The 26,239-nt window shown below is 31.6% G+C and overlaps 1 protein-coding gene across 1 annotated transcript in view; it reads left to right on the forward strand.

The window, feature by feature from the left end:
* LOC136270288 (protein draper-like) overlaps nt 1-20,081 on the forward strand; it is a 32,154-nt gene extending 12,073 nt beyond the window's left edge. The window contains exons 2-11 of the mRNA XM_066067527.1: nt 4,599-4,823; nt 8,009-8,251; nt 8,456-8,590; nt 9,169-9,393; nt 12,600-12,842; nt 14,073-14,210; nt 14,344-14,484; nt 14,582-14,716; nt 17,057-17,174; nt 19,703-20,081. Of these exons, the coding sequence (XP_065923599.1) occupies nt 4,599-4,823; nt 8,009-8,251; nt 8,456-8,590; nt 9,169-9,393; nt 12,600-12,842; nt 14,073-14,210; nt 14,344-14,484; nt 14,582-14,716; nt 17,057-17,174; nt 19,703-19,859 (1,760 nt within the window). The 3' untranslated portion in view covers nt 19,860-20,081. The remainder of the gene's footprint in view (nt 1-4,598; nt 4,824-8,008; nt 8,252-8,455; nt 8,591-9,168; nt 9,394-12,599; nt 12,843-14,072; nt 14,211-14,343; nt 14,485-14,581; nt 14,717-17,056; nt 17,175-19,702) is intronic.
* The last annotated feature ends 6,158 nt before the right edge of the window (nt 20,082-26,239 follow it).

Raw genomic sequence — 26,239 nt, forward strand, 5'->3', positions numbered from 1 at the left:
GTGTTCTTCCTGAAATTATCTTGACGTATTGATTTTGTGCAGTTCTTAATACATGTATTATTATTCTTCATATTCTTCTTTTTCTTCTTTCCCGCTCTGAACTTGTTTCTCAGAGATGGCTTAACAGAATTGTACAAAATGATAGGCCTGCATATCTAGTTGTGCACCCTAGTTTGATTTTTCTCATCAAGTTGTGCACCCCGGTTTGATTTTTCTCATTTTGGGTCAGACAACCACTTTTCGGGGGGGGGGGGGGGGGGGGTCAAAAGGGTGTGGGGTCTAACATTGAACCTTGTAGGAAGAATCGTAGACTCTGTTGTAAATGGTAACTTGAAAACGGACAAATATAATAATATAGGGTTTTCATAATCATATATTGACTGTTACTGGCAATATAAAGGGTTTATTAGATCTGACCCCTGGGGTCATCCCCACCCCCCCCCCCCCCAGGAATTGAAAATTACAATATATCTCAGAAACTGTTATAATCATGACCCCTAAACCATATATATTCTTGTTTCTGATGTCAAGGGGCATCAAATGTTATGTCGGTAATGGGCCCTGTGGGTGGCCCTGACCCCCCTCGAACAGCAAGTCCCTTAATATCTTCAAAACAGTTGAGATCCCCACCCTTAAACCTTATATTCTTGTTCCTTGTGTCAAGGGGCATCAAATGGTATGTAGGTCATGGGCCCCAGGGGTGGTCGTGACCCACCTCGAACAGGAAGTGCACGAATATCTTGAAAACGGTTGAGATCCCCACCCCTTAACCATATATTTTCTTCTTGATTCTTAAAGGGCATCAAACGATATGTAGGTAATGGGCCTCAGGGTTAAATTTAATTTTTCAAAACCGTAATGCACATCTATAGAACAGTCCCTATCACATCCCAAGATATGATGTGTCTATCCATTAAATCATAAGAAAGTTCTAGGATCTAAGTTTTTTTTGGAGTGATGAACGTCAATTTTCTTCTACTATTTGACTCCCTGGATGAAATTAAAATTGTTAAAACCTTACTGCACATTTATAGAACAGTCCTTATTATATCCCAAGATATGATGTGTCTACCCATTAAATCATAAGAGGAGTTCTAGGATCTATGGTTTTTTGTTGAGTGATAAACGTCAATTTTCTGCTACTATTTGACTGCCTGGATGAAATTTAAATTTTAAAACCTCATTGCACATTTATAGGACAGCCCCAATTATATCCCAAGAGATGACGTAGCTACTCCAAAAGTTGTAAGAGTAGTTCTGGGAACCATACTTTTTTTGCATAAACATTTTTTGTTGCCAGCTGATCCCCGTAATAAAAAAAAATTCTGGAACCTGATCACACTTCAATATGACACCCCCAATCATATTCTAGAAGATCATTTGGCTACTGCCCAAAAAAATGACGTTTTTGAAACCAGTTTTTTTTGTAAAATAAAAAACGTCAGTTTTCAGCCATTAAATGACCCCAAGGACAAAATTGAAAATTCCGAAACCTTATTGCGCATTTATAGGATACCCTGAAACATATTCCAAGAATTCATTTGTCTACTGTTGAAAATGTAGGAGGATTCGAGGAAGAAGGTTTTTTGTGAAAAAACGTCATTTTTTACCAATTATTTGACCCCAGGTCTACCAGAGAATTTTTTTTACAAAACAACATGACACCCCAAATCAAACTCTAAGATTTCAGTTTGCTGGCTTATAAGATGTAAGAGCAGTTTGAGAAAGTAAAACGTGACAGACTGACGGACGGACGGACGGACGGAACAGGGTAACAACAATATGCCCGAACTTTCTTTAGAAAGTGCGAGTATAAAAACAATAAATAATTCAAATTATAAATGTTTATACTCCACATTCACCACCCCCCCCCCCCCAATCTAACCTGGTTCTAAAGATTCAGTCTTCTTAATACATTCTTACATGTGTACAGTAGCAAATTTTAAATCATTTCTTGATTGCTTTTTCTCTCCTGATGCATATTAACATTTTGGAAATTGCTTTATTCAGTTTTTAAGATTTATAAACAAAATGTAATATGCATTTGTATTCGCCTATTTGGGGCAATTGTAAAGTCTCCGAAACAAAGCAGTGTCATCATTAGGCTAGGAATTACCCACATGGATCAAACACTACATATGAATAAGATGAAATACTTTATTATTTCTAGTTCTAGAATGTCAGATGTCTCCAAGGGGGTATAACCTATATACAATTTGACGCCCAATGACACAAAGAGCAAGAATAAATTATATGGTTTAGGGATGAGGATCTCAGAAGTTAACAAAATATACAGTGTATCATCATTTCCTATTTGATAAAGGTGGGGGGGGGGGGTGGGGGGTTAAAGACAACACCCTGGGGTCATTAATGTACTTTACACCATTTGATGCATCATAATGACATTAGAAGATAGTTTGCATTTTCCTGTTTCGTGGGGTCAGAACAGTCCCATAAGGTCATGACCTACGTTGTATTTGATCATTATAATAATTCAGAGAGAAATACTCCTTCCTTCCTATTATAGCTCATATTGAAATGATAGGTGTCTACACTTACATGTAATACACAAATTTAATACGAAATTGTTTATATATACAGGGTCAATATGGGGTCAACTCAATAGTGTAAGTCTGACAAATGAAAAAAATAACTTCTGCAATTAAAATGACAGAAACTTTACAAATGCGATAGGATAGGTAACGATGATAAGCTTAATATTTAAATATTAAAGATGATGATACAGTATGCTGTCAAAGGGATATCACATTTAGAAAGTGAAAGTAAAACTATGTATGCTGGCATCTCATTATATTGTGCTACTGCTACTACATGTATTATACTTACCTATATTGGACAACATCATAATGATAATCCAATTAAAACACAATAATGAATTCCTTTAGCTGATCTTAACTAATCCTTTTCTGCATATGGAAAACACATGCATGTATGTATTCAGTCGTAAAACCATCTAATCGAAGAGCTGGATAAAAACTAGTACCCGCTAATAAGACCTGCAGACCTGAGTTGTGTACGTAACTTCAGACAAATATCCGTTATTTGTAACAACCTGCAGGACACCTGCATATTGTGATGTATACTTCCTATTGAGATAAACAATAAAGGATAAATATTAATTAAATATTTACCCCCAAAATAATGTAACCTAACATTGAAGTGCAATGGGTTAGAGTGTTTACATGTCTTTAAGAACATTGGGATCCAAGGTGTATTTTTGGTAATTTTACTATTTATATAAATTAATTTTCGTGGGGGGGGGGGGGGGGGGGGGGGTCTGGACCCCTCACTCCAACCCCTTCTCTAAATCTGTGCACACGATGATATACATGTAGGCACACAGAAGCAAATCTAAAATTGGCAACCGCCAAGGGGAGGGGACATAATTTAATTTTCAATTTTGTTTGTAATAAATATATAGACCATTATACTTTCTATGACATGAAATGTTCAACTCCAAATTGCACATAAAGTGCTGCTCATGTGTATTATCATATAGGAAGGGATCTCGTCCATCAGTTATGAAAATTATTATTTTTAAATGTAATACCGTAGCTTGCATGTGGCCTTCTTTTTTAATTAAATTGGTACAAAACAGTGTTATTTAGGGGCAAACACTTGGTGCGGGTATTACTGTCTAATGACAGCATCTAGTTAATTTCTTTCCCAACATTTTATAAGTGATAGGCCTATAGTTTGTATGTTTAAAAAAATAAATATAGTAGAAGTCTTTATTTTTAAGAATTAGCCATTTGATAGGGTTGGTATTTTTTACAACTACGTAAAAATGAAAAGCAAGTTCGCTAGCTTCCAGTAAAAAAAAATCGGATGGACGACCTGGAAGATATAGTTCTGTACGTGTTAAAAAGTTGCAATTTATGGCACAGAAGTATTGAACTTATGAATCTTATTTCCTAAATTTAACCACTGATATTGTCACTTTACTTGCCTCTGATATTGTGAAATCGCTGATATACTTCCCTTTTTTTCGAGGTTGATTAGTGTTTTAAAAAGAGAGTATGAGGCAAGTAATGCAACGATGGAAGTAGTTAATTGAAGAATTTTATGGTACTAATTATTTTTAAAATTGTGTAAACATAGGGTTAATCAGCCAAAAACTAGCGCATAGCTTGTGAATCGTAAATTGCAATTTTTTAACACCAACGTAACTCTTTCGTAGTCCATCAGAATTGTTTTCAGACTAGAAGCTACATACCTGCAGCTATTGCATATACTGCCTTGAAGACACAAGTACAATATTCTGAAGCGTATAGTAGTTAAAAAAACCTTCTGAATATGCAGAAAGTTAAATACTGATCTGCTACTGATGTAATTTTATTTATCTCAAAATCTATACAATAATTTTTGCCAGTAACGATAATACACATTTTCAGTAAAGTGTGTACAGAACTATAAGTGATGAAGTTACTCGAGTTGGGACCCGCTTTACGAATAAAAAAACTACTTGAAAATTAAAAATCACTCTGAATTATATTATGTACAATAAAAGTAAAACAAATGGGATTGTGAATTAAAAACAACAACATATTTTGTAATAACAATTTATGCATTAACAGATGATTTATCATCATCCAAGCCAACAAATCAATACAGGTCGTCAGGAAGTTGTTCACATTGTTATGCGGATTATGCAGTTGACAGAATCATAAGTACTTGTATGAGGACGGATGATATTGGTTTTACATCATCAGATAGTATTACCTGGTGGTACGTAGACCTTGGAGGATTAAAGAGTGTATACAACATCAGGATACAGTTTAAGGACTATGGAGATGAATACAGTAAGCTTTTATGCTATTTTAATAAAAAAAAAAAATGCGTTAAATTTCGAACAAAATTAACACACTTTGAATTTTTTTTTCAAACACTAATTGCGTTAAATTTTGGTCCAAATCAACGCTTTTTCAAAATGCGTTATGAGTGTAAATCAACATTTTTTTTTACATCATGTCACTTTTGTCGTAATCGGGGAAAAACGGAAAAGTCCTTGGACAATTAGGTTTATGATTAGGTTAATAAGGCGTTTAAGGAATTAAAATTCTGATAGGGTTTAAACAAAACTCCCATAGAAATTTAAAATCCGATAGGAATTCTTAATTTCCTTTAGGAAACAACCTCTCTGAATCCAATTCCTGCAGGAAATAGTATTCTCCTATAGGAAATTTATGTCATGTATGATCTTTTAAAATCCTAAAAGATTTTAAATGTTCCATGTAGAAAAATTATTTTTCCTGTTGGAATTAATTTTTTTCTATGGAATTTCATTTTTTAAGGTAAATATCTAACCTGTCGGGTGTGACATACTATAAAACAAAAGTTGTTTTATACTCTCTAGACAATAATAATATGAATTTTTACGGGTGCAAAAAATGCCACCTTGGCACTGGTATAGTTATATGGCACAGTATTTATGACTCACTTACATATTTGATGTAGCTGCGTGTATTTTTCTACAAATTGGTAAAAGTTCCTAAGGAGAAATACATCAGCGATTTTAATAGCGTTTTTTGGGGGTTAAATTAAAACGCTAGTGTATGCCTATTGTCAAATTTTAAAAGATAAATGGTTTAAAAATTCTAACTTTGCTGACATATTTATAACAAACCAGCTTCTCTTTAGAGAAGTTAATTTAAAAAAAAAAGATAGTACAAACACAAAATAAACAAGTATTTTTTTAAAGCAATGACATCATTGGAAAGATTTATGGTAATTTGTAACATACTTAGTAATAAATACAGGTTTTTCGCATATGTGATACATATGACATCACAAAACTCTAATCGGCCTCCGGGGCTGATTCAGGTTATCAGACCTAGAGGGCTAATATGGATCCGTATCACACTCTTGCGGGACTCCTCTGCCTTTTTTTCGTTTCGACATTTGTACATGTTTACAGAAGAAAATAAAACACTTGTTACTGTCGTTAATTTTCAGTGCAGTGGAAAACTTCAAATGCTAACAAATGTTTTGGAGCAGTTTACTTTTAAAACCTGAAGAAATTCCGGTTCTGTGGCTACATGACTGTTTGTTAAAACAATTATACTTCATATTTTCATTCATGTACAAAATACTTCCAAATAATATTTACAATCAATTTGTTCAAGTTTGTGCTTTTTTAAATTTTATTACTTAGTATGTAATAAATATAATAATAAATACCCTTTTTCCATATCACAGCCTGCATCGACTTATATCATCCCTCCGGCTGATATTGGAGTCTATGTAATACCAAAGCGTTATATTCAATAAGCATTATAAAAAGGATATATCACGTCGTTAAATCGAATTCCGAAGTAGCATGGAATAAATAAATTGAACTTTTAGGAGGCAATATGCACTTCCGATTAAAAGGAAAAATCTTAATCCTTGTGTAACTTTATAATATCTAAAGGCGAATGCATAAGAAAAATGTTTAGTATTCCACATGTAATTAAAGATTTACATGAAGCTGTCCCTGTATAGTGCACAAGTGTCCCCCTGTATGCTACACAAAGTGCGAGGCGCATTGCGTGCGCTAATAGTAAAATTTTCTGGATGCCTCATACAGACCGACGCTGATCACAAAACTTTGAATAAAAGTTTAAAGAATCAAAATTAAAGAATTCTAAGATTTCTAAAGATATTCTAAAACGTTTTGGATTATTAAATGCAATTTTTCTTGGTAATTTGGGCAAATCTAAGTTAAGAATATATAAAGTCTTTTTATCCATGATGCTGGCTATATTTTCTCATGCTTTTTATTTTTTTATATTAGATATAATTTTTTCTTACTAGTTTAAAAGGAACTCAGTAGATACAATGTTATTCGGTTAATAATCGGTTTTTGTGCCAAGTTAAATTATTTTAAACATTGTTTATGTTGACGATTTATCAATTTATCAATTAATTACTGTTGATTTAAAATCAGCTCCATATGTATATTTTACATCTTCCTTAAATATAATTTCAAATGCGTTTGTTTAAATCGGATATTTTATCTAGATAAAGAATAATTTAAACCACACGTCTTGATTATGTAACAAAAAATTGACGCTTTAGGATTTGCAATGTTGTTGATTTATGTTTTTGGTGTTTATTGTATGGATATAATATAAAGGTCCATCTTCATCAAATATGAAGGCCAAAATATGGGATACGGGGTTAATAAGTTTCTTAAAAGATAGCCCATTATAACAGTATTATACGAAATTTCCTATTTTCACCAAGCAAGGTAAGGTTGTTAATGGTCGTGTAAACCCGCCTGGATATTCCCGGGGCACCATCCCCACCAAATATGAAGACAAAATATGGGAAACAGCCCCTTGAAAGAAATTCTCAATGCTTCAGAATTTGATGATTTTCTTACCTTTTTGCCAGGATTGCTAATTGTGTCAATGTTCAGGTCAGGTCAGAAAGTATTAGTGTTTACTATATAACTGTTTTTTTTTCGATTGAAAAAGGAAGTTTATATGGATTTTTGAATATACGTTTATTTGCATGTTTACGGTAATTTAAATAGAGAACCGACCACAGAATTTTATTCGCTATTCGAATAGTGAACAGCAGAAATCGAATAGAACTCCAACATCCGAACGCCGAGGCAATGGTAGGGGTTTATAGTTATACTCGAAAAGTAAATTGTTTCGGTAGAATTCGATCTGCATATTACCCTATGGTGACACCTGTACAATCCATAGCGTCCTAAACTTTTTGGGGAACATAGAAGCAGAGCTCCCAGATAACGTCGCTAGTACCTTTTTATGCCAGCTTGTCTAATGTGACAGGTGCCCAATTTAACCTCTTGTGTAAAACATGCACAAGTTAAGTAACTTGCCAAAGGTTAGATTGATATCGCGATAGCGACAGACCAGTCTCGAGCCCGAGTCTTCCGTATCCCAATCAGTCGACGCTATCAACCGCACTTACACCTCTACGAAATAATAACCACTTAAGAAAAGATGTTTTGAATAAAACCTGTGTTTTTCAGCCAAGAGACAGAAAGGTCGCTTTGCCGGGTTTTCTTTGTATGTGTCCAACACAACAGACAGACACGATGGATACCTTTGCTACAAGGACGGACCAGAATTACCTCCCTTAGATTTCAACACAAGTTGTATAACACATGGACATTATGTTATTTTTTATAACGAAAGACTCTTTTGGAGGCAGTATCCGATCGGGTACTTAACAACTGGAGTTATAACAGAACTCTGCGAAGTAACAGTAACGGGTATGGTTTTTTTTCGTTTCAAATTTATTAATAGAATTTGTAGTTTAATAACCATAAAACCATTTCATTAAGCATTGAAAAGTAAAAATCAATCAAAACAATAAAGAAAAGAATGCATTGATTTCAAATTTAATTATTATGAAAAGTAAAGAAAATTATTTGATTTATCAACTCCTTTTTAAAATGAAAATATTACTTTGGCAGGTTGTTCGAAGGGTGTTTATGGGGAGAGTTGTAACAAAACTTGTCCAGACAATTGTATTGAACATAAATGTGATATCATCAGCGGGACTTGTTTAGAATGTTTGCCTGGATGGGTTGGAGATTTTTGCGATAGAGGTAGTCAAAATATACTCTATAAGATCCTGATGAACTTCCAGTCAATGAATGTACATTTTATATAGCCTATTTAATTCGGCGACAAAAATAACCGTAAATTATTTCATTATTATCGACGCAAACAGTTATTATTATAAGTTGGTTTTCTAGTGTTTTAAAGACCAATATTATTAAAGTTGTACATTTTAAAAGAAATTAATCGAAATCTTCTCCCGAAACAGGAAATATAAGTAATGAAAACAAATCAGATCGGAATATGTCTAACATATATAGGAACATTAAAACTCACCTGCGCTTTATTCACAGATGAATGTCCAAAAATAAGCAATGCGTATCTTTTTTTTTTTTTTTTACATCATACACTATTATTCATATAATAATATTGTACATTCAATATGAAACTATCCGTTACAAGCATTTCCATATTTTCAGTATCGTCTCGTTCACTCAGCACTGTACAATACCCTACCTAGTTATTGATCTGAAATAGTTTGACACATTTTCGTGTTAGTAGTTAGGAATTTTATTAAAAAATGATTGATGTAAAACATAAAAATTCAATTTCTATTTATTGATAGACCTGTTATCAGCAAATAAACCCGCTTCTCAGTATAAGACAGCCACAAATTGTTATTCGTGTGATGCAAACAACGCTGTCGATGGGAATATATCAACTTGTATGCGCACAGAAGACATTGGTTCAACCTCACTAATGAAAACAACATGGTGGAGCGTGGACCTTGGAGATATACATAGGATATACAACATTAAGATACAGTTTAAGGGCTATGGAGATAGTTTTTGTAAGTAACTACATGAATATCCCTACAAACAACTTGAAAAGAAAATTCGAATGGCAATTACGAACCAAACTTATTACTTTTTAATTTAAAAAACATGAAAAAAGTATAACAAATCTCGAATACATCGTCCTTCTTAGTCATATTCTTTTAGCGTGAACATCAACACGTCATTTCGGGAGGCATTTTTGACATCTCATTGTAAAAGCAGCATGCAATCTCATCACGGAACGTGCTTACGTCTTCAACATGACGTCAAGTCGACGAAATGTAGAAAAAAATGAAAATCTCTATATAATTAATATTTTTTACTGTTTAGCATTTCTCCCTTGTTCAACCGAATTTCATACTACATCTTATTGGCTCACAATTATTCGAAAAACAATAGTTAGATGTTTAGGATATTTTTATAATTCTTTTATCACCATGAACCAACGATAATGATAAATGTTTTTACCAACTATTTACTGAAAATTAATGGTCCTTTGGATTGTTTGACGTCCGAAACAAGGTCTCTACTCCAAAAATGTTTTGCCAATAATAATTTTCTACACAAACTTATTCCAGACGTTATCTTACATTTTACACATCATATCGGTGTTTTAATGAGTCTGATTTAACTGTTTTGCATCGTGACGTTCTGCGATGTCATATTTATCATTAAAATTGATGAACTTTATAATAGGATCCTGTTCATCAAAACATTAATATCAAGCTAAACTCACGTCTTTGTAATTTAATTTGTTGTTATATGAAATATTTTTTTAAATTGTATTTAAAATTAAGCAATTGATATTTGTATTTAAGGTATGTAAGGTATCTGATCTGATATCTGGTATAGCCCCAGATTCAATGAATCTTGATGCATAACAAATATGTAAGGGCTTAATAATCAATATACGCCGACATCATTTTCACGTTTAAGCATCGGTATGTAAGAGCAAAATGTGTTCTATAGTATGCATTTCATTTTTCTGTTCTTGAAGAGTTGTCCCCTTTTGCTTTTAATCGATAAAAATCAATTCTAAAATAATCTATCAGGTATAAAATTTGTTTCAATAGTTTTTCTATTCATAATGATTAAATACATTTTTCCACCAAAGCATTTTTTGATAATCTTAGTATTTTTCATTTTCAAAAAATAACTTGTTCCCATAGATCTTAATGCAATCTTCAGTAATTAATTACTGCCACGAATAAATATCAAAGTATTGAATACATGATGGATATTCAAGGTTAGAAAATAAGGTCCTAATATGGATCAGGTACATCAAAGAGGAATAGTTCGAGTGCACATGGCTTTGTGCAGCTTTTTATTTTCATGCAGTCGCGTGGGAGTTTTTCTGAGTGAAAGGATACATTTCTATGAAAGAAACAGAATTTTGTGTATAAGTAATGATATGTTTTCTTTTGTTGTGTAAACATATAGGAATATAAAACAATGCTACTTTGTCACATGCACCGAAGTCCTCTAGAGAGTGCAGTATGGCGAATCTAGACTAGATCTTGTTTAAAATCATTTTCAAAACCAAAGGATCGTCTCCAGAGGCACAAAGTACACATGTTTGTATTATGAATGTGAAAAAAAAACTTTTAAAAAACTTTCAAGCACGGGAAAACAGAAGTAGAAACATCTGTGAACACTATACGGTAGGCCTAAATACAGTTTACGCTAGACCTATTGTGAAAACAAAAATGATCACGTCGTATATTCAATATTATGAATATAATGTATTAAAATTTATTAAAGATGTCATTATTTTGAAATGAAAGTTACTGAAGATAAATTCATCCGTTACATCCCGACTAAAATAGCCACTAAAACTCATCACAAAACAGGATATTTAACTATCAGCACAGGCCTTGAGCAAAATGTTATTATGTATAATTTTTTTCTCTTTATAGGTAAATTTCCTTAGCAACGCTTTGCATGACTATTTTTACAGATTTATTGCTTAAACATGACCTTTTTATTTGTACATGTAATTATGCATTTATTTATTTAAATAAAAAATTAAAAATGTTGGATTTTTAGGCATTTATATTATTACAAACGTATATAGTTCTTTCAACTTTGTTTTGTGATGTGTTTTTATTCAAAATTAACAAATTTTGTGACGCTTATGAGTTGATAAATTGTGATTTTATACGTTTACTTAAGTGGATGCAAAAAAATGGCGCTTTCGACAACATTGCTCTCCGGTATCGTAAATATGTATAAAGTCAAAGAAAATAGTACAACTCGCTCATTAATTCGCAGCAGTCATTGAATTTTGAATTATATAAGAATATATTGACGGCATTGAAAGAAATACATCGACAGTTAAAATAGTTTTATTTCTTTCAAAAATGATTTCACTAATGAGTTTGTACGTGAATTTATGCAGCGAGAAATAGGGTATTGAAAAAACCACTTTGATATTATTGTCTATTATTATTATTATATTATATTATAATATCATATATAGGATAAAATTATATATATATATATATATATATATATATATATATATATATATATATATATATATATATATATATATATATATATATATAATTATTCAAACTAATGGTTATGGTCAATATTTTTGAAATTTTGACCTTTTGAAAAATATATTTCAATTAATTTGAAAAAAAAAAATTACATCAGAAATACGAAAATTATGGTTAACATGTGATAATTTGGCGCAATTCTTACGAATTTCAATAGAGTCCAGTAGTAAAAAGTATCTTTTGTGAAGCCTAGGAAATTTGGGTAAATAAGTTGTTTAAATCGACAATAATTCATGTGGAAGAAATAAATCATGCAAGAAATTTCATCAAAATATCTAGGGTGAAAAAAATGGGTCTCGGTTTCGTGGTTCAATTATTATGCAAATAGAGGTTAAGTGTTGTTGTTTTAATAATTTACGAAAACAATTATCTATGGCACTTGCCATGATCCAGTCTAAAACATAAAACATAAGATTTGGAAAATTTGGTAACTTTAAGTTTGAAAATCTTAAAATGATTATTTTATGCAAGTTCATAAACTTACATACATTTTATCACTGTTTTACACCTTGAATTTAAAAAAGAAACGTCGCTTTGAAGCTACGGCATTCATCACCATACGACAGTTCGCATTGCGCAAAGAAATTGTTTTGTCAGGTTCATATATCCTTATAATAAAAATAATTGTTTATTGTGTATAATTGATTTATTTACAGCCCTTAGACAGAGGGGACGTTTTGCTGGGTTTTCGTTATTTGTATCAAACACAACAGATAAAGAAAATGGATACCTTTGTTACAAGAATGGACCAGAGTTACCTACCTTAAATTTTAAAATAGACTGTGCAGTACATGGACGTTATGTTATATTTTACAACGAGAGACTGGATGGAATAACATATCCAGTAGGATACGTTACTAATACAGTAGTAACAGAGATCTGTGAAGTCATTGTGACAGGTATCTTAAAATTTAAATTGATAAATTGTCTCTGCAACAAACTGTTAAAATTTAATTATGACGGATCGGATCGGACCTAATTTGCTTTGCTCAGATTTATCGTGCACCTAAAAGGAGTTATTGTAACGGACCTAGAATTCTCATTATTCGTCATAATCACAAAAATACGATGAAAAATCACTTATGACGCAACATGTAGCTGTTCTGCGTCATCAATACACACTTTATACAGTACAGGTAGTGGCTGAACTTGATATAATTAGACATGCTAAAATACGTTTCTAACATTATTTAACATGTACAGTTTTCTTAAGGGGATGTGAGTTTTATATTAGGTCAAATGATTTATAACATTTACAAAGATTAGTTAAAAGAGTTTGAGCCAGTGAAAAAATCATTTACATTCAGATCGTTTCGATACTTGTTAAACCGTCACTGTGCTTACGTTTTGAAGTATTTTATCATAAAAATGTTTATTACACTTTAATAGTTTTGTTTTATAAATGCAACATCACAATGATGTACATAAGCTTTTTTTCTTTGAGTTTGCGCAATACTTTTCCTAAAAAAAGAAGTCGATCACATGGTTATATTTTACATGATATCAATTCAAAATCATCTTATAGGTATCATATTTCAATCTGGATAGAAAATCTATTGCAGAAGCTTTAAAAAATTATTTAATTATACAGATTTATTTAGACAGATTTCAACAGTTTTGTAATCCATTTTATCATAACAATATACGCTGCTGTTCCCAGTTTATCTTTCATGAAAATGTATACATCAATATTATTAGATTTCGGCTTTTAGATCCGTTTCCACTACCTTTCATTTTAAATATCCGAGAATCCACTTCATTTTCAAAGAAAAAAACCCACTATGTTTGTTTTTTTGTGCTGTTTTCTTTGTTTTGATATTAATTTGCATTTACAAAATAATCACGTTCTATGATTTCTCTTAATAATAATAATTATTATTATCATAATAATAATAATACACTTCCACTATACTAAGATTGATATTTAAAATTTCCGACATTTGGTTTCAAAAAGGCTGAGATATGAACACTAAAAGTACAAATACGGAGTTGGAACACTTGTGTCGATTATATTAAGGCATTCTTATAAAATATGCCACTGCTACCGTTTATTCAGTAAAATACAAAATAAAGAATTGCATTGTTTAATTTACAATTAGAACATAATTTATCATAAAATACTTGGATAGGTTGCTCAAGACAAAATATTAAAGAGAATACATGTGACATGCCCTGTCCAGACAACTGTCAGGAAGATAGATGCAACGTCTTGAATGGAACATGTGAAGATTGTTCACCGGGTTTTATTGGACAATATTGCAACAAAAGTAAAATGCATATTCAAAGTAATTTTCATTCAAACATTTTTTTAAACTTATTTTTTTGTAAAAGAAAAATCGGGGAATGAAAAAAAAATCAGAATCATCATCCAGTTCTTAAGGTTTTTATTCCTTTTTGTAGGTTGTGAAAATGAGATGTATGGGGTAAATTGCAAATACCATTGTAGTGGCCATTGTTTAAACAATGGCACGTGCAATTTTATCACTGGATTTTGTAACAATGGCTGCTCTTTTGGATATCTTGGGGACATGTGCAATGAAAGTAAGAAATTATTGAAAGTACTGAAAACACACGTCTTTTAAACATTTAAGTTTTAAGTACAGTATCTCACCAAAATGTTAACATATTTCATTTACAGCTTGTAATGTCGGATATTTTGGAATGCATTGTATTCAGAGCTGTTCTCCTAATTGTCTTTATGATGTATGTCGTCATTATGACGGAGCATGTACTTGTAAACCTGGATGGAGTGGATCTCCTTACTGTAACATAAGTAAGTTGAAATTCACATGTACAAATCATCTATTGATTGTCGTTATGTGCAAATTTGAATTTGAAGGATACATGAATTCCTTTCAAGCTTGTACTTTACTTCAATGAAAAATAACAATAACAAACTGTCAACCATCTTATAAATCTGAATTACAATGCTATGCGAATTTACAGATGGATTTATATTTTTACGTTTATTATTACAAAGGTGCTTTAGTACAACATTATATAAATCCCTTATTCTAAGGTGACAAAAGAGGTTTTTTTTTAGCAAATGTAAAGCAGATAGTGGTCATATTTCTAATCTAATTCTTTAAAAAAATTTCAAATTTGCTAAAAATGCCTTGTATGCTCAGAACATACGGTTCTGACTCTTAAGAATATTTATGCAGTTCAAAATAAAATATGTACAACATTTATTTAATACTAAGTAGAATAACTAGGGATCTAAAATATTGTTTATAAATTGTCCCTTTTTCACCTTTCCGGTCCGGAGCAATTGTCACAAAATACTATAGAAGTTGTTGGTTAATGTCTACCCATAAAAATAATCACCAATTGATTGGGGAGGGGGGGGGGCATACACCTTATCTTCGAGTAACATTTCGTGTTCTAAGCCTACCTTATTTTTCCGTGAATAGTTTGGGCCCAATTTCGCATTTTCATTCCATATCTGATGAAAAGTGCTACCAGTACTAAAACGTCATATATCAATGAAATAAACATGATCTCCTCTACCTACAAAATAAATGCAGCAACTATTCTAGTAACTTATACCCCTCAATTAACCATCAAAAACCTCGTGTTTAATCCTTATTTTAAAGTTTTACCAGGTCTTTCGAGCGAAACTGTCCTTTACCACCTAACCCTATATGAAAACGAGTTTCCAAAATTAGCATAAAAAAAACTGGATACATTTGTGATTTGATTATCTAAACAATCAAATTTTATAAAGATAATAATTTTAAGTATATGTACAGTTTTCATTTATTAAATATAATTTAAGAAAAATACCCCTGTCTTACAACACTTACAATGAAAGAGTCGGCGTAATATTAGTCTTAAAGTCAGTTTCTTCAGAAAGAGATTTTGTTTGTACAAAATGGCTTAAGATCCTTACGCAATTGGCGCACAACACTTTGCGATCGGAATGTTTTAGCTTCTTACGAGCTCTCGCATACTTCCTACGATGTTTCGTTTTCGTTGCATAAGTATTAGTGGTTTAATTACGTCTCCACAGAATATTGGACTTGCACACTAGTCAGATGCCCGAATACGATCCCAATTATTGCAATGCAACGCACGAACATAAGTGCCAACGTCTTACAACGTTTTGTGTACTCACAAGAGTGATGCACGATTTGTAAGGTCGTAAGATGAATCGAAACTGTTTATGCGTGTGTTTAGCGACCATGAGACTATTGGTCAACGTGTATCATGTAATCTTGCAACGTTTTACTATCATTGAACGCTCATCAGATTCAAATTGCCGTGTTTTGCTGCTAGTATATATACCTTCTATTGAATGTTGCTTTTGTCATCTTCTTGGGCAGAATCTTCATTCGCATTCAACTTTTTTACTGAAGAGTGCCGGAAGCGGGTGATATATGTACTCCCTCCGACTCGAATGACAATGAAACGCATGATCATACGAGCGTTGTCTGACGAATCTCATCGCCAGACGTTTAATATTCCGATCACCTGATCACTCGTGCTATCCTATCGCAATATCTTACAACACTCCAACTCTTTTTACCGTTACTTAGGCTATCCATTTCACGCAGCCGAAAAAATTGGTCGCCATGGTCACGGCTTGACTACATGTACCAAGCGGTCAGCGGTTATCTAATAAAGTCGCATAAAGACGCATGAATTATCGCAAGATTTAATGCGTTTGCATCGCAGAACGGTCACTGTAGATTGTACGAATATTGTAAGAATATTTTTTAATATGCGATTATCTCGGTTGCACGAATATTTAATTTTGTCGCTTCTGCTCGTTCGTCAATTGTCAAAGGGCCTTTGTAAATCTCATAGTTATATTTCCTTCGAATACAAATAACGTAACGTAAGTGTCATTAACGTTTGTTTTTGTAGATACTGTCGTCGTTAATGTGTTGGTCAAAGCTTTTGATTTTGACTTATGTTAAATATATAAACACAATTTTATGACAAAGTGAAAATTATATATATATATATATTTATATATATATATATATATATATATATATATATATATATATATATATATATATATATATATATATATATATATATATATATATATATATAAAATTCATGAATATCAAAATAAATTTAGTAGTATTCATTATTTTAATAGCTGTTACAGAGACGAACGGGTCCAATGATAATGACAACGAATCCTCGTACATTGCTGGAATGTCATTTCTAATCATTATAAACATTTCTTTAGTCGTTGCCTTTTTGTTTTTTGTGAGGTAAGATATCATCTGGTGATTATGAACATTACCAAGCACATACAATATCGTTTTATTTTAAGGATTTAGAAAAGTTTAATATATGGTAAATACATAATTATTTGTGTGCTTTTAATTTCCTAAGCAAAAACAGAGTTTATTAATTAACATAATTTAGTCTTCTTTTTATGTGTGTATGCTTTAAGGTACCGGTGGGTCCCTACTCGCGTAATGTCATCACTGATAGTTCTATATGGTAGTATACACTTGTACATTTCATACAGTTTCTACAAAAATACTCAGTTTATCTCAGGGATATCTCTTAGAAATAAAGACTTACCCGATTTTTTCAAAACATACAATCGGATTCACTCAGAAATTTTTGGAAAAAAGTTATTAATGATATTTTCCCAAGGTCAGGTTAATTGAAAGAAATGGGGTATACATAAAAGTTGTAGAAAGAAAATAAGTTAGTATATTCTTTAGCTTTCCTTGTGCAAAGAAACAAACTTAAACTAGCAAGAAAAATGTTAAACAATAGATAACAAAAGTAAGTTAATTTCTTTTTTCTATTTGGTATTCTACTCCTAGATAAATTCTTTTGAATCAATTTATTAATAAAAACTGACAAACTGTAAAGTGTTATCACATCATATTTGATTAAAACGTATATTTAAATTTTCTTTTACTTGAAAATGTATTTTTAAAAATGCAAAAACAAATAAAAATTGTTTGGAAATGTGTTACCTAAAGGGGGTATACATAGTGTAGAATTTTCGGTAAGGAAAATAAGTAATTATGAATTGATTACTTACTTACTTTTAATTTTTTAAAGGACATATCGCATGTTTTTCAATTTTCGGAATTTTTTAAATAAAATCATTCTATACTCATTAAAAATGAAGTTTATTAACGTTTTCATAAAATATTCTGCCTAATTCGTGAGTCTGAAAGCGATGAAATTCAAATGTCGCGATATGCATATTTTCTCTCTCGATCTACCCGCCATGATATGTGACGTCATATGCGACCTCAAGCGAGAAGGTGCTGTTAGCCATCTTTGTAATTGGATTAGATTTAAACGACAATTAAACTAATTATCACCTATTAAATTGCCGATAACGGGACATGATGGTGTTCTGTGCCTCCTGCGGGTGATTTAGCCACCGAAAATGGGGATTTCGACTGTTGTTTTTTTTAAGTTTCCTTTACGAAAGTATGCGGAAATCTTGTGACAAATAGGGGTCTATCTGTCGACGATAGGATTTATAAATAAACATTCAATTCATATATTATTAATTATATGGTACATTTTGTGTAATTATAGTTTCATAAATAAATCGTATTCATTTCTCAAAAAGAAAAAAAAGAAAAGTGTATGCACAGGGGCCTGTGTACAAAACGCAAATTCATCGGAGAAAAATAACGAGAGGGGACGCCATTTTGGATACCGCCTCGCTTCATTAGCTGTTTTCTTTTTCTTATTGTTAAACTATACGTTCATGTATGCGTCGGTTTTTTATACATGATTTCTTCATTCATACATGTAGCTCACCTCTGCAGAAATCATAATTTTAGTACGGAAGGTGAGATTTCTGTGAGTTTTATTTTTTGTGGGAGAAGTCATGGATCGAGTTGTCGATATTGATTGTTTACGCGAGAAATAGACAAAGTTTGTTGATATACATTTATACGTAAATGGATAAAAAAATACGGAGGTGGGATCTTACAGAAATAAACAATAATTAAGGAACACGTTCTTGCCTTCTTTTATAATCCATTGTAATATAGAGTAAACAACCTTAGAAAGTTGTGATCAGAAAGAAGCTTCTTGTGCACCACAGTTTTACAATAATGAACATTCTGAGTCGTTAGGAACGCCAAAAACCAAGACTGTTGTACAGTTTAATAAATAAACACCTTTAACAGATTTATTTGAGCTACAATCCTTACTAAGTTGTGTTTACAATGTTTACACGTCGATCAATTTGATCGTCATTGCCGACTTCATCGTCGGTTTTTCGGCAATATCATCGCTTTTTATCCGTACTAGTGGCTCAAACATGTACAACTGAATAATAAGATTCTTTTTATTTAGTCAGCATGTAAAAAAAACAACTTACATGGTGAATGAATGTCAAAATTTAAAGAAGATAATGCTAATCCTACAATTTGTTTACAATCAGCTGTTCGAAGAAGGTCGCATGTGACGTCACTGTACCACGTGACACGCTATCTAATTAACGAGTTTTTAAACGATCGGGGCTATAATTTAAATTGATATTATGGCTAATTACCGCTTTTATACCGTTAACAAACTGTTAGGAGTAATTATTAGATACACAAGGAAGCCAAAAAATGTAAAATGTCGTATACTTTAGAAACATGCGATATGTCCTTTAAGGTTTTAAAAATGATAATATCAAGACAACAAAATTGTTTTAAATCAAATCATTTAGTATGAAACCACCTTAAAGTAAAATTTATCCATTAAAATGAAATGTTATAAAGCGAAATTTGTTATTTCCTTACTATGATGTTTATTTTAGGAGATACAACAAACTTGTAAAGAAAATGTTCTCTTTACAATACGCCACCATAACCATGACTCCACCCCAGCAAAAGAACAACTCTAACTATGAACAGCATTATCAAGAATTGTGTGTTGCCGAAACTGCCTATCACAATCTCTCACTTACAAATTGAAATCTCTGTACAAATTTCGAGTCCATTGAATGTTGTTTCATGTTTTGGGGATTTTTTGTTATATTTTACCTCTGACTGCATATAATAAGACAAACAGATAAAAATGCATTTTATTCTGTTCTTACATTCTTGTACGAAATGATTTAACGATCTTTCATACCTGATTCACTTAGAGATACTAAATATATATGTATACATCATGTCAATTGAAAGGTATCGTGTATAATTTCTTTAATGTTCATATATTATAGGTTCTTTTCCCAATTTGTTGTGATATATACCGTATATCCGGTTTTTTCGCGTTTCACAAAATTTGCGAAAATGGGGAAAATATATATATATATATATATGGTATTTATGTTCTTAAGTTGTTTCCTACCGATATTTACCAATTAAAAAGTCTATGAATAGTTCCAAATGTATAAAATGTATAATAATTCCTGAATTTGTGAAACCTATAAATTAGTAAAATAATTTTTTAAGTCGCTGGGCTTTGACTTTTAATAAATCTTGATTTTGATTATAGAATATTCTATGACTGGGCTATAAATATTTCGTAATATATTAGCTGCCCCCAAGAGATGAAATCAGATCTGAGGTACATGTTTATTGTTGAATGTTATCAATTTTCAATGGCGTTATTACTCCCGTTTTCCGTTGCAACAATGCACATGTTTTTACACTCCTTACTCTAATACATCTTGTGTGAAAAGGTCAAATTTTTGTGCAAAGCAGGATTTTGAACTTGTCATAATTTATAGATACAAAGTATGAATGTACAAGTTATCGTTACATAAATAAATAAACAACTTAGTTTTGTATAACTTGTGAAGCATGTGTCTTGCATATGTGGTTTTGACATTTTAAAATCAGAATGAAATTATCTGCCATGAAACTTAATATTAATATAAAGTTTTATGGACATTACTCAAGAATAGTTTCAATAAAGAAATATCAAGTAGACGTATAAGATATAACAACGTTTTACACCTCACGTCGTATCATACTATCAAACTACTTAAACACTGTTTAGCGAAGCTGTTTTTTTTTTTTTATTTCAAAACAATTATGTAAATTACCATTAAAAGATTTTAAGTTTAGGTGGAATAGTAGAATGCTTCAATCAAATTTTATTTTATGGATCGTAAAAGTATCATTTGTGAAAATCTATTTCAATGTTCAAAGAAGTGTAGATGGACAACATTTATTTATACGAATTCTTTAGTGTTTTTGTTGTTACTGCAAGGAACTTAATGTAAAAATTGAAATTTTGTGTGAATAAATGATATCAATATCGTATAAATCATTTCCAGTTATGTCCGTAAGCTAATTTATTTTAATAAACTTTGAAAATAAAACTTATCCTTTGTTTATATTTTCAAACCTATGGATAAAGTCTTTTAAAGAGACGTGTCATCTAGAGAAAAAATATGCTTATAAATAGGCAGCTATTTAAAAAATAAATTTAATTCACGAATCTTCTTTTAAAAAAAATTAGGCCAGGAAAGCTCGAATTGGCATGGGAACATCCTCAGATAGTGTAGATTCAAGTTTGTTCAAATAATGGTTCCTGGGGGGTATGGCAGGGTCACAATGGGGGGGGGGGGGATAAATCTTTACAAAGGAATATATAGAGAAAATCTTTAAAAAATCTTCTCAAAAATTATTAGTCCAGGAAAGCCCAAATTGGAGTGGAAGCATCCTCAGATAGTATATATTCAAGTTTGTTTAAATCATAGTCCCCGGGGTAGGGTGAGGCCACAGTGGGGGATGAACTTTTACATAGGAATATTTAAAGAAAATCTTAAAAAATCTTCTTCTCAAAAACTATTAGGCCAGGGAAGCTCAAATTTTGAGTAGAAGCATCCTCAGATAGTATATATTCAAGTTTTTTTTTAAATCATAGTTCCTGGGGGTAGAGTGAGGCCACAGTGGGAGATGAATTTTTACATTTGAATGTATAGAGAAAATCTATTAGGCCAGAAAAGCTCAAACTTGTGTAGAGGCATCCTCAGGTAGTGGAAATTCAAGTTTGCTAAATCCTAGTCCCTGGGGGTAGAGTGAGGCCGCAATGGCGAGATGAATTTTTATATAGGAATACTTAGAGAAAATCTTTAAAAATATTCTGGGAAAGTTTTTAGTCCCAAAAGCAGTACATTGTGTTAAAGCACCGGTTATGCAGATTAAAGTTTGATCAAACCATGATTCCCTCCAGAAAAGTGGGGCCACAAAATGGGGGGGGGGGGGGGGGGTTATGGAATATAGAAAAATCTTACAGGTACAACAACAAAAGGGGCTTGGTATTTACCAAAATAAAATATGGCAGATTTTTTTTTTTCGCCAGATCTACTGTACTTAGTTGTCTAGATATTTTGATTTTGACGCTGTTATGCTTATTTGATCAGAGTTAATGCTACTGTTGCTCAGGTGAGCGATGTGGCCCCTGGGCCTCTTTTTTTTTAAGTCCATGTTGTCACTTCACGATTTACTAAATGTGCTATGTTATAACAATACGACACAGGTAAACAGTCTACAGTGATCGTATCTATTTGTACTATACATTTATTTGTCATCATTTAGATGAGTTTTATTTCCTCTTTTATTGAATATTCCTTGCAAATGCAGTGGTTGTCATATTTTGTTTAATTTAAACGTGTTTCTATTTCCATTGTAATGTGTTAGGGTAAATAAATGACCTAAATGCGGTGAATCATGGTTAGTGCTCTTGTCCTTATATAAAGCGAAGGGGAGGGGTGTGTGGCGATGCTCGTAGTAAAATAATCGAAAAATAACGTGGCGCTGTTCGGAGATAATAGGAAAACAATGCGTATTTATAAAATCAATTCATGTCAGCTCTTATGGGTCTGGACAAGTATTTGTTCCAACTTAGAGGGTTAAAAAACTAAAGTTATTGAAATCTATCTAATTGCATGTGTCAAACTGATTGAAAATGTTAATTACATTTTATAAAACCATTGTTATTTTATTTGCAAGTAACTGACTAAATCATTAATATTATTGATATCATTTGGTCGGTACACTTCAAAGTACTTGACCACAATCCCCTTGTTTGCGATCATAATTGTATGCTTCCATTTAAACTTTATATGGAGAAATGGTGTACCCTTCTCAGAGTTGTATAGTGGCAATACTTTTTTCATGTAATGGCGATTTAGATATAAAAACTTTCATTTAAAAATGAGCTGTCTGAATTTTTTTTGTCCTCATTTTGTTTTGTTATATACTCCATCTGGGATCATAATATGCTTGTTTATTTACATGAAAGGTTAAATTGGCGGTCTCTTTTGAATCTATGAATCTAAAGATACAAAGCGGGTAGGGAAAAAGTGTGTTTTGGTGATCAAAAAGATCATGATGAGAATGTATAATTAGTTTCATGATTCTTGTCATTTTAGGTTAGGTTCTTTCTCATATATTTGCCAATTTTTTATTGCGAGATTTGTCAAATAAGTCTTGTCTATTCTTATTACTTTGTATTTAGAATTTTCAACAATTTTTAGAGAAGCTTTCAAATTCGCAACTAGATTTTTACGTATTATATGTCATCTGGAAGGAGTATGTTCAGGTTATTCTTTTACCTTTTTAAAGCCGATTTTTTCACTGCTTATTTATTCATCCATTTTCTCTAACATAGTCCTATATTCGGCAATTTTGTAATACAATATTGAGGAATTTAAAATTCGAAATGTAAATGACTGGATCCGATGATACAATCAAACACAGATAATCTTTGCATTGGCTTAACATGTTTGTTTTAATAGAAATACAAGTTTTGACGTAATCCAAGCAATTTTATATATAAAATATATCAGAGATGGCAATCTGTTATAAAATTGCTAATCAGTTAATCGCATGACGTTCCGACCGATTAATCGGTTAATTGTATCAGAATGTACTTTCTGGAAACATATATGTTTTTATTTTATTCTCATGCAAACTTTATTTTTACGTGCAAGAAGACTCAACGTACATGAAATTGTTTGTATGGTCATGTTTAATGAGAACATTTCATTATTTTTTAAAAAAATGAGAAAATAGTTATACGCATGTAATGAATGAACTTGCATTAATTATCATTGACAAATATTTTTTATAGTTATGTGGCATTGTCACTATCATGATATTAATCAGTCCTTTCAGTTTTTGTTCAAAAGTACTATCTGATCTATAAGGACAGACGAAAATCGGCTTTGAAGATTGTTAATAATGAAATTGGTTGTTATTCAAAGCTCTGTTGAAATTGTCAGGACTATTATCTACACTCCCCATTTATCAATTTGTCCTAATCTTCAACAGCCAAGACAAATCACGGACTGCATGAAATAATTATGATGATGTAAAACCATTGAAGACGATTTATGCAGGTAATGAAGGTATATATGTAGCAATAATTGCAGAAAAAATTACATAACCCGCTAAAGCGATTTATGTATTTTTTCTACAATGTCGCTACCTTTATGTCTTCATAAATCAACAAAGAAGGAATTTTATTGTTTAAGTATAACCAAAACAAACTTGGTGTTTTAATAATACGTCGAATTATTCCTCAGATGATTTATCAACGAATAAGTTTACAATGCAATACAAAACTTCTGTTTCCTGCCCAACGTGTACCGGCGATAAAGCTGTCGATAGAGACATACACACCTGTACCAGGATTGAAGGAATTGGACAGACTTCCACCGATAAGAGTACCTGGTAGTATGTAGACCTTGGTGATGTATACAATGTGTACAATATAAGGATACAGTTCAAGGACTATCCACAGTTCTGTAAGTAGTCACACAGAGCATTAACTTTCGGTATAAAAACCAAAAACAATGGTCTTTTAATTTAAAGGGGTTTAGTCGCGATTTTGGTCAACGTTTAATTTTTTGTTTTAAATACTTAAGTGAGACATGTCTGATAGTCAACCAAAATTTGATTGTCAGTCGTAAAATTATAAATGAGATACAGAGCACACAATTTTTTGTTATGTAAACAAAACTCAGGTCATGTTTTTTGTTTAAATTTTGAATTTCCAATTTTAGACAAAAAAGTGACAAAAGCTAGGAACTATTTATTTATGTTAAAAAAGAATTAGCAGATAGAAAAATCAGCTTTAAAAGATACTTTATAAGTATTTTGAAACAATGTAAGGAAAAACATGGAAAAAGCCTTGTTTACATAACAAAGCTCTGTATCTTGCTTATAACTATACGATTTTCTCTACGAATACTCTCGAATTTTAATTGATCATTACAAATACATTACTTAAACTTTGATAAAATTTGACCAAAATTGTGACCATGCCCCTTTATATGTTAAAAAGTTATATACCTTTGATTGTCGTTTGATGTCTATAGATATGGATTACGATTAATTTTTTGCACGTTTGATTGCTTATTTTACAGCCATGAAACAGAGGGGTCGTTTCGCCGGGTTTTCTTTTTATGTGTCTAACATAACTGACAGGCACAGTGGTGACCTCTGTTACAAGAATGGACCAGTGTTACCTCCCTTGGATTTCAATACAAACTGTATAACCCTTGGGCATTACATGATATTTTACAATGAAAGGTTGATTGGAACAAAGCATCCGGTATGATACGAAACTGCGAATGTTTTCACAGAGCTGTGTGAAGTAATAGTGACAGGTATTTGTGTTTTTGCTTATTTAAATTTACAATTAACAAACCAACTAACTATATAATCATAAAGAATACAAACTTTATAAGAAACAGATGTTAAATTATCTTTTATTACGAACGAAAGAAAGGAAAAATATACCCTAAAGGCTACAGGAATAGAACTGTTTACATAGAGTTGTGTGAGGTATGTGTGTCAGATATGCTTTAAAATTAAATTCTAATGAAATAATTAAAAAAAAAATATATTTAAAAACTATATTAGTCCAATAAATGTTTTAGCTCATTGGAAAAATATATCATGTAGGCTGATAGCTGCAAAACATATTCAAATTTGTTATTTGGTATTGACGTTATGTTAGAAAACAGATCAACGTCACGAAAATTTTCATCTTTTGAAACAGTTACTCTAAAAGTGGTTCTCATAACATCATCACTTTATGATTAGTATTTTGTACATGTGTAGCACATTTTCGTATAATTAAGTAGTATAAAACGGTAAACAAACTAACAAATCCAATAGAACTTACGTAATGCACAAATAAGTTTGTATTATTAACTTCTTTTGTAAACAACATGCAGATTTTCTTTTATTTTGTCGATGCGTTTGAATCCCTATGCATTGCCTTAAGGATGACCTTTACTCAGAATGAAAAAAAAATCCACTGATGATAATGAAAAGCCATCTATTGTATGTTATAGACCTTTGTTTGTAGTTTATTTTCCACTTTC

This window comes from Magallana gigas, chromosome 7 (assembly GCF_963853765.1).
Source record: "Magallana gigas chromosome 7, xbMagGiga1.1, whole genome shotgun sequence".
In the NCBI taxonomy this organism is placed as follows: Eukaryota; Metazoa; Mollusca; class Bivalvia; order Ostreida; family Ostreidae; genus Magallana; species Magallana gigas.